Below are 16,854 nucleotides of genomic sequence, written 5' to 3' on the forward strand. Positions count from 1 at the left end.
CGTGGTGGCTCTCACAAGTTTTCACTTGATTTTATGCACATTCAGTTATTTCAAAGTTTGACATGAATACCTAATACCAAGGAACACGGATCAAAGAGGCAGTTTCACTTTGTTGCTAGGAAAACTGTAAGCTGTGTTTTGGGGAGGTAATTCTAGGATTTGAAACCTTATCCGACTTCGAAATCCAGGTAATGACTTAAAGAAACTGTTGGTATGTTTTCCTACGCACATTGTACGTTCAACATTTTTCGTGTGCTGAAAGATGTTCCCTCATTTACTGAGGTTAGCTTTTCGATATCTGAGGAAAGTCGTGTATAGCAACAACCATGCAACCGAAATTCAGTGCTTCCGAAAGAGCTGTAGGAATAGGCTTAAGGCTTATTTTTCTGGAAAAAAGACAGGCGGAAATATTAGACAGCATTTTGCATTCTTGAAGATATTAATAAGAATGATCCAATCAGCAAAATAGTGTTCAGCGCATTAATAATGAACTCATAAATGCCTCAGACAGTCTCCGTATTAAATTAAACAACCTGCAACTTGACCGTGTACATACATGTATATTTACATAATGCCCGCTGAGAAGCGATAACGCCCGCTACCTAAATCATGCACTGGTGCCTAGATACGAGACAGTTCCATCGATTCTGAATGGTCAAGAGTCTGTGTGCACGTGGCGCGCAACGCGCAAGCGACAAGTCCATATAAAGAGGTTCTTTTGGCCAACTATAAAATAAATTGGACGAGGGTTTGAAAGTAAAACCGTTGGAAATCCATCATTATATTGACTTCCTTTGACTCTCTGGTTAAAAAAGTATTCATGAATGGGAATAAATTAGGAATTCGGGAAACTGAAGGCTGATAATGCCCGAACGGCAGCATTAGATGCGTCCATTCTCCTTAGCCGGTCTTAAATGCTGACCTGCCAATCACATACATGTATTGATTCCTTCTCTCTGCGTGGAATCGCTGCAATGAAATCTAAGCAGAGTTGCACTCGCAACACCCCCCCCCCAAGAAAAGAATCCTGTCGTGCCGTTACAATGTATTAAGCTACACTCTGCAAGAACTAGTGCTTTAATCGTACACAAGTGCTTAACGTAAGGGAACATGATCTCCGGGAGAATTTCACTGGCCTCCGTGTCTACTTTGGTGAGACAATAGATTTCCTGCAACATACTTACTGCAAATCACCGAAAGGTACAAATTGATAAACGGATGTACATGTACACTCCTTGAAAAGAACCCCTTCGAAACGAGAACTTTCAAAATGTCCCCTACAAACTCAGAAACCAACTCTGTGAAACAGGCGGACTGTCAGTAGCCTGTTCCTTGTCTGTTGCGAAGTAAAAATCTCTTCCCATTTTATTCCATTTTCCCGGGTCGACTTTTCATTATCAACGTCCCTGGCTACTGCTCAGATTTAAAGGAGACGGTTGATAATTTGAATACTAATTACATTCTGATATGTATGAAAGTACAAAGCCTGCTAGGAATAAAATATACCTGTACTTACTGGTATCACAAACAATTTTTGACTACTTTGTCAGTATTCTATATAACTTGTTTATCCAAAATATTATATATTAGCCCAGAAGCTAAATTCTACACTGGTATTAAAATTACTGATTGGATGGTCCCCTTTGTTATAAGCAAGAGCAGGTTCTACTCCACCCCAGGACGATTTTCCATTGTATTGGTCAACTTTACTCCCTAGCAGTCGCGCAGACCTCGAAGCTTGCTGGTGACCAGACAAGACCGTCTTTCCCTTCCAGGGACACGGCGGGAACATGGTCAGGTTTCTTGAGGGTGAAGTGATGCAGGAGGTGTGTGAAGAAGATGAAGAGCTCCATCTTGGCAAGGTGCTCACCCAAACAGATGCGTCGACCTGTACAATGCGGAAATTGCAGAAAGCTGTCAATATCCAAACTTTGAGAACTTTGAAGTTTTGATTACATTCAGAGGCAGAGTTCAAGAAAATTCATTGCGTAAAATTTCGCGCCATCATTGAGTACGTATTTCTTCACAGAACTAGTATTTTCCCTACATTTCTGGCCCTAAACACCCATTATGCACTACCCGTATTTGTTTCTATTTTGGACGGGCTGTAGTGCTGGAAACATTTGGGTATGAAATCCATCTGAAAATGTAAAAGGTAAATAAAATATCATTTGTAATTTACACTTCTTAGAATGCAATGGCGTATCCTGGGGGGCGGGCAGGGGGCAACTTGCCCCCCTGGCGGGTTTTTTAAACAAAGAATACTTCATAAATAAGAAAGTAATCGATATGTTTATTTATCAAATATTAGTACTATGACCCTAAGAAAACAACGCTGTAAGGTAAGAGTAAGGATGTTGGAACCTTGAGTAAGGCTTTTGATTTTTTTCTCCCTCCCAACATCATGTTGAATGAGTCCAACGTCACATTCACTTTTGAATTTGCCCCCTGTCAGAATGGAATTTCAAGGACTCACAAGGTTCATTTCTAATCAGTCATGAAAGGCCGATGGAAAAAAAAACGATTTGCAAATATGGAATTTGAGAACAAGAACAAACTACCAAACGTAGGAGTTTGAAATGGTGAAGTGGAATATGCCTCAACTCAGCTTTTGTTCTCCTTTTAAGTCTATTTTGACAAAGATAACCATTTTTAAAAAAAATATTGCGTCCTTGGAACAAGGCCCTTTTCACTAAATACTTCCCAAATTTCCCCACTGATATCAATGACATCTTTAATCGTGACATCAACTTGGAAGCAGACTCGCCATTTTCACCGTCAGCTGACAATGGTAAAAAAATTAACAGCCATGTACAACAGTGGTCGTTTTGGACACGCTCTGACATTGAAACTGCGTGTAAACGTTTCTTGAAAATGTGTGACGTCCGTACATGCGATCTAAAAACAAAATTACTACTCAGCTATTTTCTGACAGACGTTAATGACAAACTCCTTCTATTCAGTGTTCTGCATTCAAACTTGAGTTTAAACCTTGTGAAATTAAATCTTTGGAGCGGTATGAAGTTACAAATGAACCAATATTGACAGACTACGTACCGATTCCAAATGGTATGAGTTCCTCACGGGGCCGAAACTTGCCATCTTTATCAAGGAATCGCTCAGGACGAAACTGCCCAGGCTCTTCCCATACCAAAGGGTCAAAGTGGTTATGCCAGATGTTAGACATCACAATCGTACCTTTGGGGATGTTGTAACTGTTGACAAAGCATAGTTCAGATGTAACCTTTGATAAATCTGAAGTCCGTAGAAAGAAAAATGCTAAAGCAGGACTTATTGCCTTGGCGAAAAAAAATGGCCAAGGTAATAAGGAATATTTTGAACAGCCGAACAACACAAAATATGTTCAATGATTCAGAAAAGAAATAAAAAGCAAAAACGTCAAATATGTCGTTTTGATGAAGAGTGTAGGTTTAGAAAGAAATGTATCTGCATCGTGAACAGCGCCCCCAATGTGGTGTCCTACAATTCCCCGTTCGCTTTTGCAATTTCCACAGTTGCAATGGGCAACTATTTAAGTCATCCCTCAAACCACCAGTCCCCAGCACGTCACCACTGAGTTTCTGAAACCATTACTAGTTGGGATGAAAGTTACAGATTCTTCTTGCCCATAGTCTGATTGTCTTGCTGCTGCCTATGTAACTTCATTTGGGTTCAACCACTTAAAAATTGGGTTCAACACACTTAAACCCTAATGACGTCACATGTCGCAAGGGATAAGGGTTTCTCACCTGAGGTCTGTGAATTTAGTAACACCGATTGCTTGAGATACCGTTAGGAAAAGTTTGTAGAACAATTTGTTCAATTTAGAAATCGAGATGTTACGAATTCGTCACTACAATTTGTCTATATTTTCATGTGGTATACAGGTGAGCCGAGGAGTGTTCACGAAACAATGAGGACCTGATCTTGAATTGAGCTTTTCTGATTGAGTTGAGAATTTCTGAATCTCCGGTGAAAATGTGTTTGCTCACCCCTCAATGGTGGTATCTTCAGCGGTCATATGTGGCACGGCCAATGGCACGATGGTTCCCATGCGCTGAATCTCACACAGCACGGCTTCGGTGTACGGCAGCTCGGGCTTATCAGAAATTCTTGGCAGACGATTACGACTAGTGACGTCATCCAACTCCTTCTGAACTCGTCTTTGTATTTCTGGGTGTGCAATCATGTACAGCATCCCCCAGCGAAGTGTAGTGGCAGTGGTCTCAGACCCAGCACCAAACAGGTCACCCACGATGTGCTTCAAGTTCTCGGGAAGTAAGGCCAGAGACTTGACACCCTGGCGTTCCTTCACCTTCTGTTCATCCTCGAACATGTCGATGAAATCTTGAGGAAGATCAGAGCTTTGTCCCTTACTGTGTTCTTTCAAGAGTATGTTAATGTAATTGAAGAAGTTCTCCGTGGCAATCACATACTTTCGCACGAACGGAAGCATTTTCAGTTTCGCAAAGATGGGTGCGTTTTCTAGCATGCCCCCTCCCTGTAATTCTAACACAAGATCATTCAAGACTTTCAGAAGACGCTTGAAAGCTGGATCAGTGTACTGGAACCTTTTACCAAACACCACTGAACAGATGATGTTGGATACAGCATTGCCGATGAGATGCCTTGGGTCGAATGCCTTGCTGTTAAATTTCTTGAGTTCTTCAACCAGAATTTCTGCTTCGGTGGAGATGTTCTCCTCAAACCGTGACTTGCCAACACCTAGGCCCCGGAGAACGGTCATGGAAAACCGACGAATCTCGGTCCACTGCTCGCCACTTGATGCTAAAATACCTGCAAAAGAGACGATATGGAGATTTCCAAATATTGGGCTACAGCAGAATGGGGATCGGATCTCAACTGTTCATGAGATAGAAAGGAAAACGACCTGTAAAGTTGCGATTCACCGAGATACACGTGCACAACAGAATTCAGTATCAAATTGTTGAAACATCATCCCCTGCAACCATTTACATCAGTGGCAAATTAGCACTGTGACGTCATTGTGTCTCAGAGTTGTAGACTCAAGTCAGTTGCCTTGGACTCGCGTCGGATTCGAGTCACTTTTTTGTGACTTGTGACTCGACTTGTAACGGTCAGCTTTTGACTTATAACTTGACTTGGACTTGCACATTATGACTTATTACCAACGCAAGTAACAAAAGTACTCAATCAAACCCTTAAAGTTTTAAATAAGGTCTATCACCTTATGCCTTTCGCTCATAAAGCAATTAGCGCAAGACTTCATTCCGCTCGCGACTTCTACTTCGGTCTTGTCTGCCCAAGGCCACGTCTGACTCACTTGGCTGTGGCTTGAAATCACACATGATTCCATCTGCCGCGACTGGCCACTACTATACACTCGTGCGTAATTTCAAGCAGGAGCCAAGTGAAAATTAGGACGCAGCCCTTCGTCAGAGCTTTCTTCCGGCCTGGGTACATGTATGTCATTATCGTCCTCCCATTAATGACAAGCATTTGGTATCGCGCAGGTACTGTGAAAATGTACACATGGACATTGTTATTGAACAAGAAAGTTGAAGAACATACGTATACATTTAACTAAAACTTGTAAGTGTTGAGTTGCAGGCGCGGTTCTACGGGAGCGCTAGGGGAGGGCTCCCCCATGCAAAAATGAAACAACAGTAGCGGAAGTTAAAAGGTGAGTTGATGCCTGGACCCGTTGACTTATAAGATGAAACAGTGCTCGACCTGACTTGTATACTTGGACAAAAAGTCTTGTGACTTGCTTGTGTTTGGACAAGATTGACTTGTGATTTGACTGGACTTGGCTGATTCGTGATCAAATGACTAGTGACTTGACTCACTGGATCCTGTGACTTGGCTTAGATTTGGATGCGAATTTCAATGGTCAATTCAATCTGCACCAAAAAGAACAAATCCGACCCACCGACCCTATTTTGAGAGACACGTAATCGGAAGAAAATTTTGTTTTGGCCTTACTGCACCGCGAACAATAGATAGGGCAGAGTCCACAGTAAAAACAAAACTAAATGGCGCTTTTGGGGTTAAGTGGCGAGTGTTCAAGCCTGCATCTAAGCGTACTGTGCTAATTTATTAGTAACAAATAGCCCTTTGTTTATATTAAGTGGCAAGCACGTTTGACTTCAATGTGTCCAGTTTATGAGCAAAGATGAAATCTCACCAACACCAGAGGCAATACTCTCAGTTATGTGAGGAGGCGGGCGGTTACTCAACTCATACCGCGAGAAGGCTTCCTTGACCGTGTCGTGTCCATGTAAGACGACTATGGGTATCCCACACATATCGATACTCATAACCTTGCCATATCTGTAATTAATATGTAAATAGAACAAAAGATGTAAAGTGGTTACCAATAAATTACATTAGCACTTAGGTGGGACGAGTTCAAAATGCCCTGTTGGGGTTGTTTGGAAGAGGTTGTTCAACCTGGCGTGATAGCTTGATCGATTTTTCTATACTTCAAAGCAAAACACATGGATTCCTAAACACGATGGAAGTCAAGATATTTACTTTGAGACACAATTAGGAATTGCTACAATTGTCTAGTTATCGACAATTGGCAGATGCATCATTATCTGTTGAAAAGGGCGATCAAATTGTTGGTAGCGATGCGACTGCAAGGCGTGCGTCTCATAGTCGTTCGTGAGCCAACGATGCGCACGCAGTTATAACCAAAGATCGTATAGCGCCGCAAAGCGTTTGGTTACAACCGAAGAAGCCTCCTTTGCTAGGAAAATTACGCCCTCTCTTGGTCCAGCTCGGAGCCCATTGTTGATAAGGAAGCCGAGTTCGGGCTGCTTGTTCCTGTATGTTCACGAACAGCTCGATTTGTTTTTCGTGGGTTTGCCGCTCGAACGGCGGGAACAAACAACCGGTCATCGCTGGTAGTTAGTGACAAGCAACATGCAACATGGCGGCTTCCATTTAGGCCACGTTATTCGAGAGTTAATGTTTGGATGGGCTGAATTCTTTTCTATATAAACACGAACATTCATTTTGTATGTTAAATGTTAATTTTGCAAAAAATCCCATTTCTATGGCTTTGGAAGTCATCTCTGTACTTTTTGCAGCTGTTCAAAATCAAAACCTCACGAGTTTTTCCGTGTGTTTCTGTAAAATCCTGACGAGAAGGTGGTGCGTGATCCTGTTCCGAGAGCAGTGTCTTGAGTCGTGTTCCCGCCGTTCGAGTGCGAGAACAAGAAACCCGTGTCAAGAACAGGCCGCCCGAACTCGACCATAGAGCTAGGAACACCATTTTGGATTTGCATGTAATCTTAATGTAATCATTTATTACGAGCACATTCCAGACAAATAATGTTCAAGTACCCCAGTAAGCTTTAGGGCCTACACTATGACACTAAACTTGAACGTGGCACATGTAAATGTGCCTCAGACGGTCGTAACCTATGGAGCAAAGCCCGAGATCATAAATGTTGATTTCTGTGGAAAGAGAAAAACGAGGGAGACAAACAAACAACTCTACTTATATATGGCCCTGGCCGGGAATCGAACCCTGGACCATAGTGACGAAAGGCGAGTGCTTTACACACTAGCCAGCCGCATGACACCCATGTAATTATAACGTTGGGACCACTGGTCCTATACAATGTATATTCGCTTTTAAGACAAGTTCATACCTATCAGTCAGTTTAGAAATCCGCCTGAACAGCGTGTCCCCTGGCATCAGCAGTTGGAGGTTGCCAAGAATCGGCAAACCCCAGGGACCAGGCGGCCGGTTTCGTGGTCGACGGAGGTATCGAAACAAGACAAGGAACACCACGATACCGAGCACAAGCGTCCGTGCGTCGAGAAGAAGCTTCCATGCGGAAAACACCTCCATTGTGAGTCCTAAGTTCTGTAAGAAACCACCGAAAAGACAGCACAGTTGACTTTATTTGTGCGCCAGAAAATCCAGATATAAAGTTCAAATCATACAATCACTTGAAAATGGACTTTGAACAGAAAACTTGCTCTGTCAAGATCTGCCAAAGATATGTTAACAGTGATTCGCGATTAATTTAAGTGGAGGCAACACCTCACTTGGGAGATCTGGCCCGAGGGCATCCGATAAATAGTCAAAAGTCTTCACTCGTAAAAAAATTACAAATTTTAGCACATAGGCTAGCAATGCAAGGAAAGCTGCAATATCAAATAAGAACATATGAAAGTCTAAAAAAACATAAATCAGCCCAAACTGTTTGGAGACAATGGGAAACCCTAGAGTCGATTTTTCCGGTAGCTGCACCAGGGGCTGCTGCTGGAAGTACACGCAAATTATGTTTCAGTCTGGCCGGGGCTACGGCAGGGTTTTTTTAATTCAAATATAATAATAATCATAATAATATTGTATTCATCAAATCTACCATTCAACGCAATTTATTATTCGTCACATTCATAAAAATGTGAATTTGACTTCCAGGAATACGGTCATAAAAACGTTAAAAACATTTAAATACCTTCATTATTCAAACGATTATTAAAGCACACAGAAACAACATTAAAATGAAATTAAAAAGTCACATAAAACCCGTCTTAACCCAGTACGACAATTACTCAATTAAAACTTTGCTTAAAACAACCAATATGCAATGTACATGTTAAACTGAAATGTAAAAAAGACTAGAAAGTATATTCCCTGTCAAATCTGGAAGGTGGACCCCATCTCCGAGTCATAAAATGTTATGTGGCCAAAACCTGAAGAAGCAACACCATGAAAAGCAAGGGGCGTATTAGAAACCCCATTCTCATGGGACTCACAAACAGTGTTCTTGGGTCGTTGATTACAAACGCCGAAGTACAAGAGGAGTGGAGTTGCGCTGAAGGTCAAGATAGCAGTCGCCATTTTGACGTGCCATTTTGACACCTAATGAAAAGATGGTATGACATTTACTATCTCACATTAAATAAAAACCCCAAAATATCCCCAATAATATTAAATGGTTAGGGTAAATTCTCTCCGATAGCCATGAGTATTTGGCCTGGGTTTCATTTTCCTTATTGTGAGTGTTTTCTAGTTTATGTAACAAAACCAACATTAAGTTACGGTATGTGCCTATGTCAGCCAACGTTGTTCTTGATGTTCTCCATCCACTTCCCAGAAAGTGGGGAGTGAGAATCTGGTTGATTCTTCCCGTTCGAAACCTCGTTCTCGTGTTGTCCTAACACGAGAACGGGGGTTTCGAATACGCCCAAGGATGTCGGGACCGTGAGTAAGGCTTCTGCCTTTTTCTTCCCAACATCATTGAATAACTTGAAGCCCGAAGCCGCATTCGCTTTTAACCCCCCCCCCCGACACAAAACCTGGATATGTTGCTGGGCCACAGTGGAATCGATTAACGTTGTTGGCGGCCCTTGTCTAGGCTAACAAGGTAGGGGAACTAGAGAACAGGGCACTAACGATAAGCAAGGCTATTAAAAGACCTGCATGGGGTTGTAGTAAATACATCACAGAACGACACCTTTGGTTTTACGCATTCCGTTTCTCTATAACCATATACAAGGGGTCAAGGAAAAGTAAATGCTGCACAGGAACACGATGCATGCGTTTCATGCAGGAACTTCACACGGCCAAACTTTTATCTAGAGGTTGTACATGGCGGCCATTCAAGGCTATTGTTCCATTAGAATGCACGTGAATAGACCTTTTGTACTGTTGCGCCATCCCGGACGATGCTTGCTATGCAACCCCCCCCCCTAGTATTACTTACACATCAAAAGACACAACCCTTTAACTTTATGTATCGTGCAGCTGCTCGCCTAGTTGGGTCACGAGCACTGACCTGCCCACTTGTAATGGCCTAGTTCAATGCTATTTTTTAAAGAACTTGATAAATTGCTCTCAGCATTTTTAGAACGGTTCTACCGTGTCACCTTTCATTGGGGGTGTTCAGATGGGGAACAAATGAATTATGAACTAACGTTAACTAGCTCGAAGAAACCACTGAACCAGATTCTTTGAAATGTGATGCAACTTGGTCGTCCAAAGCCTTTCGAGGATATAAATAATAGCCCAGCAACTCCATTAAGCCAGGGAGCTACTGTAAAAGGCACTGTCAGTTTCAAAAATCGCTGTGGTAATAGTATGACAATAGAAATAAAGAGTAGGCCTAAAGTATAGCCACTTATGGGTCTTGCTATGGTCTTGCTAAGTATAATACCAAAAGTAGAAGTAGCTTTTATAAGCAGCTAGACAGCCCAAGTGCGGAGCAGTCGTTGACTTGTTTTTACGCCCTGTGGCATCTGTCCCAATTGGACAGTCCCAACTGTAGTGCTCTAGTTTGGGCTGGCTGGCCCAACTATTGTTGACCACTAATTTCTGTAGAAAATTTCTCAACCTTATCCATGTTTATGTATCTCACACTTGACACAGTTCATTTAAACCATGGAGTTTAAACTATGGCACTTCATCGACGTGACACTGTAAACAATATGACTTTAGCACATGCACACTGGACCTGTGTGTGGTCAAAAATGAAATGTCCGGATTTGGGGCATGGCATGCACGTACACGTACACCTGGATACGAGTGCGTGTCGGTACGAGTTGACTGTTACCGCATTGCACTAATACGTACATGTACATTTCATATACATGTACAATGACGTCAAAATGCCTGACTAGAAGGCACGAACAAAACCTTCCGTTCTTATTCATATGGTTTCCTTCTTGCATGATACTTTCTTGTAGAGCGCTCATGATATTCCTCGTTATTCACAAATTGAGCAAATAATGTCAAGGAAAACCCGGCAAAACTGAAAAAATCCCCTCTAAAATGTTGGCTTCACTTCCAACTTCTGACTCTGTTACTTTGGAGGTACCGAGTGAGAAAGACTGGCAAAGAAATCGGCAAGAAATGAATTTTTATCGTGTGCAAGTTAGCAAAAGGGACTTTGAGTGTTTAAATACTAATCGGTATGAAAATGAGGGGCTAACAACTATATCTCAGTTTGATGTTGATCAATTACTTTTGGTGACCACCAGTCCGAGTCAAGATATTTTACTGGGTTCTGGCTGTAGTGCGGGCGATTCAGTATGCGTGCGTACAAACTTAGCGGCATGATGGGCATACTGTACGTGAGATAGTTAGCCACGTATTTTCACCCAGTACTGCCCGTGTACTCTGGGATTGTATGGGGCGGCCCATGACAAGGGTAGCCATAATCCAGTGTTGTCTCCTACGATGCGACTTCGAATTTTGATCAAAAGAGGCAGCGGTGGAGAGCCGTAGCCAGTGTTCGATACATGTGCATGCCGTAGTCTCACATGGACTCGAGACGCTGCATCGCGTGTTGCCAACTGGCATAGAGTCCAACATAAACCGTTTAAAATATTTCTTGTAGGGGTTTTCCTGAAGACATACCCCACAAATATAATGCAATGGACGTTTGCAACGACATACATGATAAGTCCCAAAGTCCAACAGTTTTCTAAAAGAGATATTGAGCCATTTCATGCAACAGCGTCATTAGAAGCGAGTATCGTTCCTTGACATATAAACTGATTTTTATCGACACCATTAAACCCTACTTAATTCTACACGAGTTGAATATCAACTGGACTTTCGGGTAAGCAATGAATTGCTTTGACAGAATAAAATCACAGCGAACCAGGTTTTTTAAGTTAGTGAATCTGGCTTAAAAATCTTTTACAAGCTAATGCCCACCAGGATGGCCTTTGGTTCAACCATGGAGCTATAAAACGCTGGCTTCATATTTATGTGTTCCACATTCTTGTGAAAACCCCGATTGCAAGAAAAGCATGATTTGTTTTGTACGAAGAGACGGGAAAAAACGAATTTACACTGCTCGAAAGAGGCTACTGCATATTAACTTTGATTACATAAGATCATTGACTCACATCATAATCCATCTAACGTCTCATTTCCATCACAAAAGCTCACGGGCGTTCCAGTGTACGACCCTGAGCAATAAGCAAAACTAAGTGGAGGAAGGAAACATACAGGTGTACATGCATGTACGTGGGGCCAACCCAACTACAGCACTCTAGTTGGGACAGTCCCAACATAGGCCTACTGGTGCTGTCAGATTTCGGACACTCTAGCGAGCCGACCAACGCACTTACCAATACATGAAGTACATGTATGTATCACAGAAAACAATCATTCAGCGCCAGTTGGCTTGTGTGGAGGCTGCAGTTAGTCGGGATTCGTTAGGTTCAACACTTTGGCGGCTAGTAACTGGACGTCAAATGGGACAGGTCCTGATGAAGGCGCGATAGAGCACTTATGGTACCATGAGTGCTCTGGATGGTTGTATGGGGGACTGTAAAGGCCACACGCAACACGGTGAGTGTTACACAATGTAGTACAAAGTGTAACGTCACACAGCAAGCTTTAAGAACCCTCGTGCGGTTGTTTATGGGGATGTTACATTTTGACCGTCTAATTTGGTTGATAATTGTTGGGAGAATGTTTCTAACTGAAACCACTCCAAGAAACACTCATGTCGGAATTCCCTTTGTCTTCCTTAACTAATATTTTGGAAAAATCACCTGGAGATGGGTAAAACAACTTTCATGATCGACCTTTTACTTCCGGCGATATCGTACCTAGATCTCCTTGCTGATGATGCACGTTTGTTTTCATTCCCCATGACATGTTTACGTAACATGTACGTAAAACATAAAACCTACCTGCAGTCGATGGTTTCCAGATTCCGTTGATTAGTGAAGCACTGAGTTCTTGTCAGCAAAGGTTAGCCTTCTCTAACATTAGAATCTTTCGCAAAAGCAGATTATCGTTTTAATTTTTTTCCGTATAAATTGCACAATTTGGCTTTTACCAAAGGACTACACTGTAAAGCGTAATCCCGTAACTCTGCGTACATTGGGTTGTTCTTCATGTATTTTATATTTTCGGAAGTGATTGGTCAATTTTTGCAGGATATTTGTCTTTTAGGGGAGGAATTTTTTTCAGATTCTTTAAATTTATATGCTAGCAAATACTTCAACTACAGGCCTTTGTACAAGTTAAGTTTTAAGAATTTAAGTAACAACGAAAAATATTACAAATTGGTCAACTTTCAGGCTCTGTTGCCAAACAACTCTCAGTGCGCGGCGAAACATCTCTCCCATGCGCAGTGCATACTACGTTACGTGGCCCTAATAAAACACCAATTTGCCCTTCGCAACAAATATCGGATGCAAATAGGCGACGTTTTACTCCACAGAGGTGGCAGCAACTCAATTTGCTAGTCCAAGTCAAGTTACAAGTCGTGTTTTGCAAGTTGAAGCCAAGTCACGGTCATGTGGTCCAGTCACAAGTCAAGTCACAAGTCACTTGATCACAGGTCAAGTCAAGTCACAAGTCCATAATTCATTCTGCGATCCGCGACCCGAATCACACGGGAAAGTCTTGGAAAGGCCTATTATTTTGTTTGACCAGGGTTGGAAAGAGACTATCGTAATAATGGTAGAATATGTATTATTCATATCACGTGACTGATGATCAGCGGAAGTTATGCGGATAACCTTCAACCTGCTTCTCATTCACAAACGACGTTTTCAAACTGAATCATGTATATTAGAATTAGCATTGTTTAGACGCTTTAAGTTGAACACTCACAAATATCCTGCTATTGTCTGGGGCAGTAGCGCAGATGATTTGAGCCATTTTCAATTTTTACCGTGTCGCAAATAACGGTCACACATTCGAATTGCCGCCTTTTACGCAGAAATTTACGGGCTCGAGATTGGGACGCCATTTTTTTTCAATTCTAGACTCTATGACGTCATAAATTATAGGAATGATTCATTACAAGGCTCAAACGAATCTGTTGATTGGCTGCCCCGGATAGTCGAGGTAGAGGTGAAAAACATTCAAGCACTGCCGGTCAAATGTGCAAGACCCGCCATAGCCAAGAAGTCAGGAGGCTGATAGGCCTAGTTGAAAATTAAACTTTAATGGGTTCGATTGAGTAGTTTTGTTTTCTGACTTACATTGGTAAACAAGTCATAATCTGCAAGCCCATGTCAAGTCACAAGCCATTTTTTGCAAGTCCATGTCAAGTCACAAGTCAAAAGCTGATAGTTGCAATCAAGTCACGAGTCACAAAAATAGCAACTCGAGTCCAACGCAGTCCCCCCTTCCTCCATGCTCAGTCCCAGTCAAGTGACTTGAATCCATAACAACTCTGGAACTCCACCCATTATAGATATCGGTAGCCGCGGCACCAACAGACAAAAGGGGGACATTTCTTCCCCTATATCAAATCCAACCCCGACATCTAATTTTTCAGTGGATGTTGAATCGATAAATAATTGCACCGTCAATATCATCGAAGTTGGATGCACAACACCCAGACTGGGAGCAAGCGCAAAGGATATTTATCTTTCAAATAGTTTGTTCTTTTAAACCAGTAGACACTTCCCCCTTTGGCCTGAAATAACAAGAATGTCAAAACAAATACAAGTGTTGAAGAGGAATGTATAATAATGTAAACTACATGATTGGGTAAAGCAGTAAACCCTATCAAACAATTTTGAAAACAGAAAAAGGTTACCGATGGAGAAAAATATTTCTGTAGCTGTACCAAGGGGCTGTTGCAGGGAAGGGCACTTCATAACAGACCTCAGGGAACAGGACTACAGCACGTGTTTCGCGTTGAATTTCTAAATTTTTGTTCTGAAAGCAAAAGACCTTCATGATGTAAAGTGCAGGCATTTTTAAAAAGCACCAAATTACCAGGGAATTAAAGGCGCAATTCTAAGACAAAAGAGAAAGAAGACAAACTAAAGAGAGTCAAATTAGCTATAAGATCTGGAAGAGTTTCTTGGGAGCACCTGCATTTTCATTGCGAGATGCTTAAATTTCTTTTGGTTCTGCGTTGATGCACTGAATTTTAAAGCTGACATCTTGGCTGAAAAGCTCCGAATTATGTTAGAGATCACTTCAACAAAAGGACTCAAAAAGAGGGCCTCGGGGCTATCAGAAATATATCACTTACTCACCGAACGCGATGATACCCTCTGCCATCCATTGTTTTGCCCATAAGGAATTCGACACAAGGAAATGTGTTTGCAAGTCCGTGGCCCTCGCCTATCCGCCTTGAGTAGAAGCACCCCCTCATCGGTTGACAAGATGGAGCTGTGTGGAGGGGAGTCTTCATTTTGTTAGTATCGACAATACTGTATTACCCGTGCATTTCGGAAGTTTGTCAGCGAAGTGCATTTCTCACCAAAGGAGCCCCTGTTGCTTGGAAAATTGCGCCCTCCTTTGGTCCCACTCGGGACTCATTGTGCCCGTCATGCTTCAAAAGGCTAATGGGATATCATGGAAACACAGCTTATCAATGTACCAATAAATGCAGTTCGTTGAACGTGCTACATGTTTGTAGGATATACGTGGGCCATTTTACTGGGTGCGCAAGCACGGACTTCATTACCATATTCGAATATCGATGACGACGAATGGTGCCCTAAAAAGCGGGATTCGGGAACTTTTCGGGAACCTGCCCCCAGCCCCCCTCCCCCGTGGCTACGCCACTGGGTTTGAGGCGAACTATCCCTCTGTTGTTTGTATGTCGATGAAATCCGCTTAAAGCACCAGTACTAATTTTGCGATGAAGTTGTTTGTCTTAAATTTGAGCACGTCAAATCAAAGCAAAATTTAGACACGTTAGTCATTTTATGGGTTATAACGACCAATTCCCTGTTAAATAACATTTTATTGTATAAAATCACTGTGGCTGATCTTTAACAGATCCGGAAAAAAATGTGTTACCACCCAAAAACTCATTAATGTATTTTAATGCAGTATTTCGTTTCCAAATTCGTCATTGTGGTGTTGTTTAATAGCCACCGTACTTTGGGACTAGGTACCGACAAGTAGTTCCCTGCCGTATATCTACGTTGTTGAACAAGAAATACAACACGGTATCTGATTATTGTTAGTACATGTATTATTATTACACTGATTGCGCAAGCGGCATGTGCGTGATGTGGATGTGGTTAAATTTGGTTCGGATCTCTTCGTGGTTTTGGGGACGACAGAGCTTCAAGAGAAGAATTGAACATTTAGTTGGTAACTATTGACGAAATACTGCAAAGCAATGCTTACTTTTAGAAATGCGTGTGACCGATGATCATCGCTAGAGCTTTTTCTGTGCGCCTATCCGGGCCATACATGCCATAATGAATAATGGCTGGAGCGAGAGCGAGGGTCTGTGTCACTAATTAGTAATGGCTAGCCTGTCCGTGACAATGTTGACAGTGACATGCATCTTGGGGTTTATAAACTTCGGGACCCCATGGTTTTTAGTTACTTTTACTAAAAATGGTCGGCCCGAAAAAGAGTGTGCACAATTGCAGAATAGGCCTACAGCTGACCTGGTCGAAATTTACAGTGGTCCGCTGGCCCAAGGCCAGTAAAAGAGTCGGCGGACCCGCTGATCTAATGAAACTGGTGGTCCGGTGGGTCAGTTGAAAACTGATGTCTTTTCTGTCGTCACAAATATCTTTCAGTAACCTTTTCTCACATTAAAATGCTTGTTTTGAGAAGTCGCAGTGGCGTGAAACCACATGCGCGAAGCTCAATGCATTAAACGAAGCTGCTCTGGTTCCCGCCGCGCCACACCCATTCAAAAATGTGTGATGGAAATGTAGGAGCCAAAACCAGTCTGTACTGAACATGTACTGAATGTACTGTACATGTCCACTCTACATTGTCCGAAAAGACTTTGATGTTCAAGAGGTTTTGTGCAAGTTAATTAACAGGACTTGGTCTCTTATTTATGTATGTATTTTCTGCGTTCATAAGTTTAATTTGAGGTCATTCTGCTCTTGGCTCTAGCTCAAGTATTATCAACTGCTGGTCCGGATGCATCACGC

At 42.2% G+C, this 16,854-nt stretch overlaps 2 protein-coding genes across 5 annotated transcripts in view; one reads left to right on the plus strand and one right to left on the minus strand.

The window, feature by feature from the left end:
* Positions 1–12,232, minus strand: LOC110987807 (cytochrome P450 2J4-like). 2 transcript variants are annotated; one of them, XM_022250914.2, is made up of 6 exons: positions 12,091–12,232; positions 7,647–7,864; positions 6,170–6,315; positions 3,993–4,797; positions 3,058–3,215; positions 1–1,888 (listed from the first exon to the last, which is right to left on the minus strand). In XM_022250914.2, the coding sequence occupies exons 2-6, from the start codon at positions 7,847–7,849 to the stop codon at positions 1,707–1,709; spliced, it is 1,494 nt and encodes a 497-aa protein (XP_022106606.1). In that variant the 5' UTR covers positions 7,850–7,864; positions 12,091–12,232; the 3' UTR covers positions 1–1,706. The 2 variants fall into 2 exon arrangements, with proteins under 2 accessions (XP_022106606.1, XP_022106599.1); XM_022250907.2 differs by lacking the exon at positions 12,091–12,232 and adding an exon at positions 11,866–12,012.
* The window catches only part of efl1 (elongation factor like GTPase 1), a 24,672-nt gene continuing 20,000 nt past the window's right edge, over positions 12,183–16,854 (plus strand). Inside the window, exon 1 of one of the 3 annotated variants that reach the window (XM_087136556.1) lies at positions 12,183–12,313. The gene's annotated coding sequence lies outside the window, so the exon portion shown is untranslated. Of the gene's footprint in view, positions 12,314–15,934; positions 16,049–16,854 lie in introns of those variants that run through there. The other 2 variants (XM_087136554.1, XM_087136555.1) reach the window with 2 other exon arrangements.

This window comes from Acanthaster planci, linkage group LG05 (assembly GCF_054643075.1).
Source record: "Acanthaster planci isolate LZ-2023a linkage group LG05, COTS_SCS, whole genome shotgun sequence".
In the NCBI taxonomy this organism is placed as follows: domain Eukaryota; kingdom Metazoa; phylum Echinodermata; class Asteroidea; order Valvatida; family Acanthasteridae; genus Acanthaster; species Acanthaster planci.

What these genes read in the sequence shown, in the direction of transcription:
- LOC110987807 (XM_022250907.2), bottom strand. An exon ending in ATTTCTAAACTGACTGATAG is followed by an intron (nt 6,316 to 7,646) that starts GTATGAACTTGT and finishes TATTAATTACAG; the next exon opens with ATATGGCAAGGTTATGAGTA. An exon ending in GAAGATACCACCATTGAGGG is followed by an intron (nt 3,216 to 3,992) that starts GTGAGCAAACAC and finishes CTTTGTCAACAG; the next exon opens with TTACAACATCCCCAAAGGTA.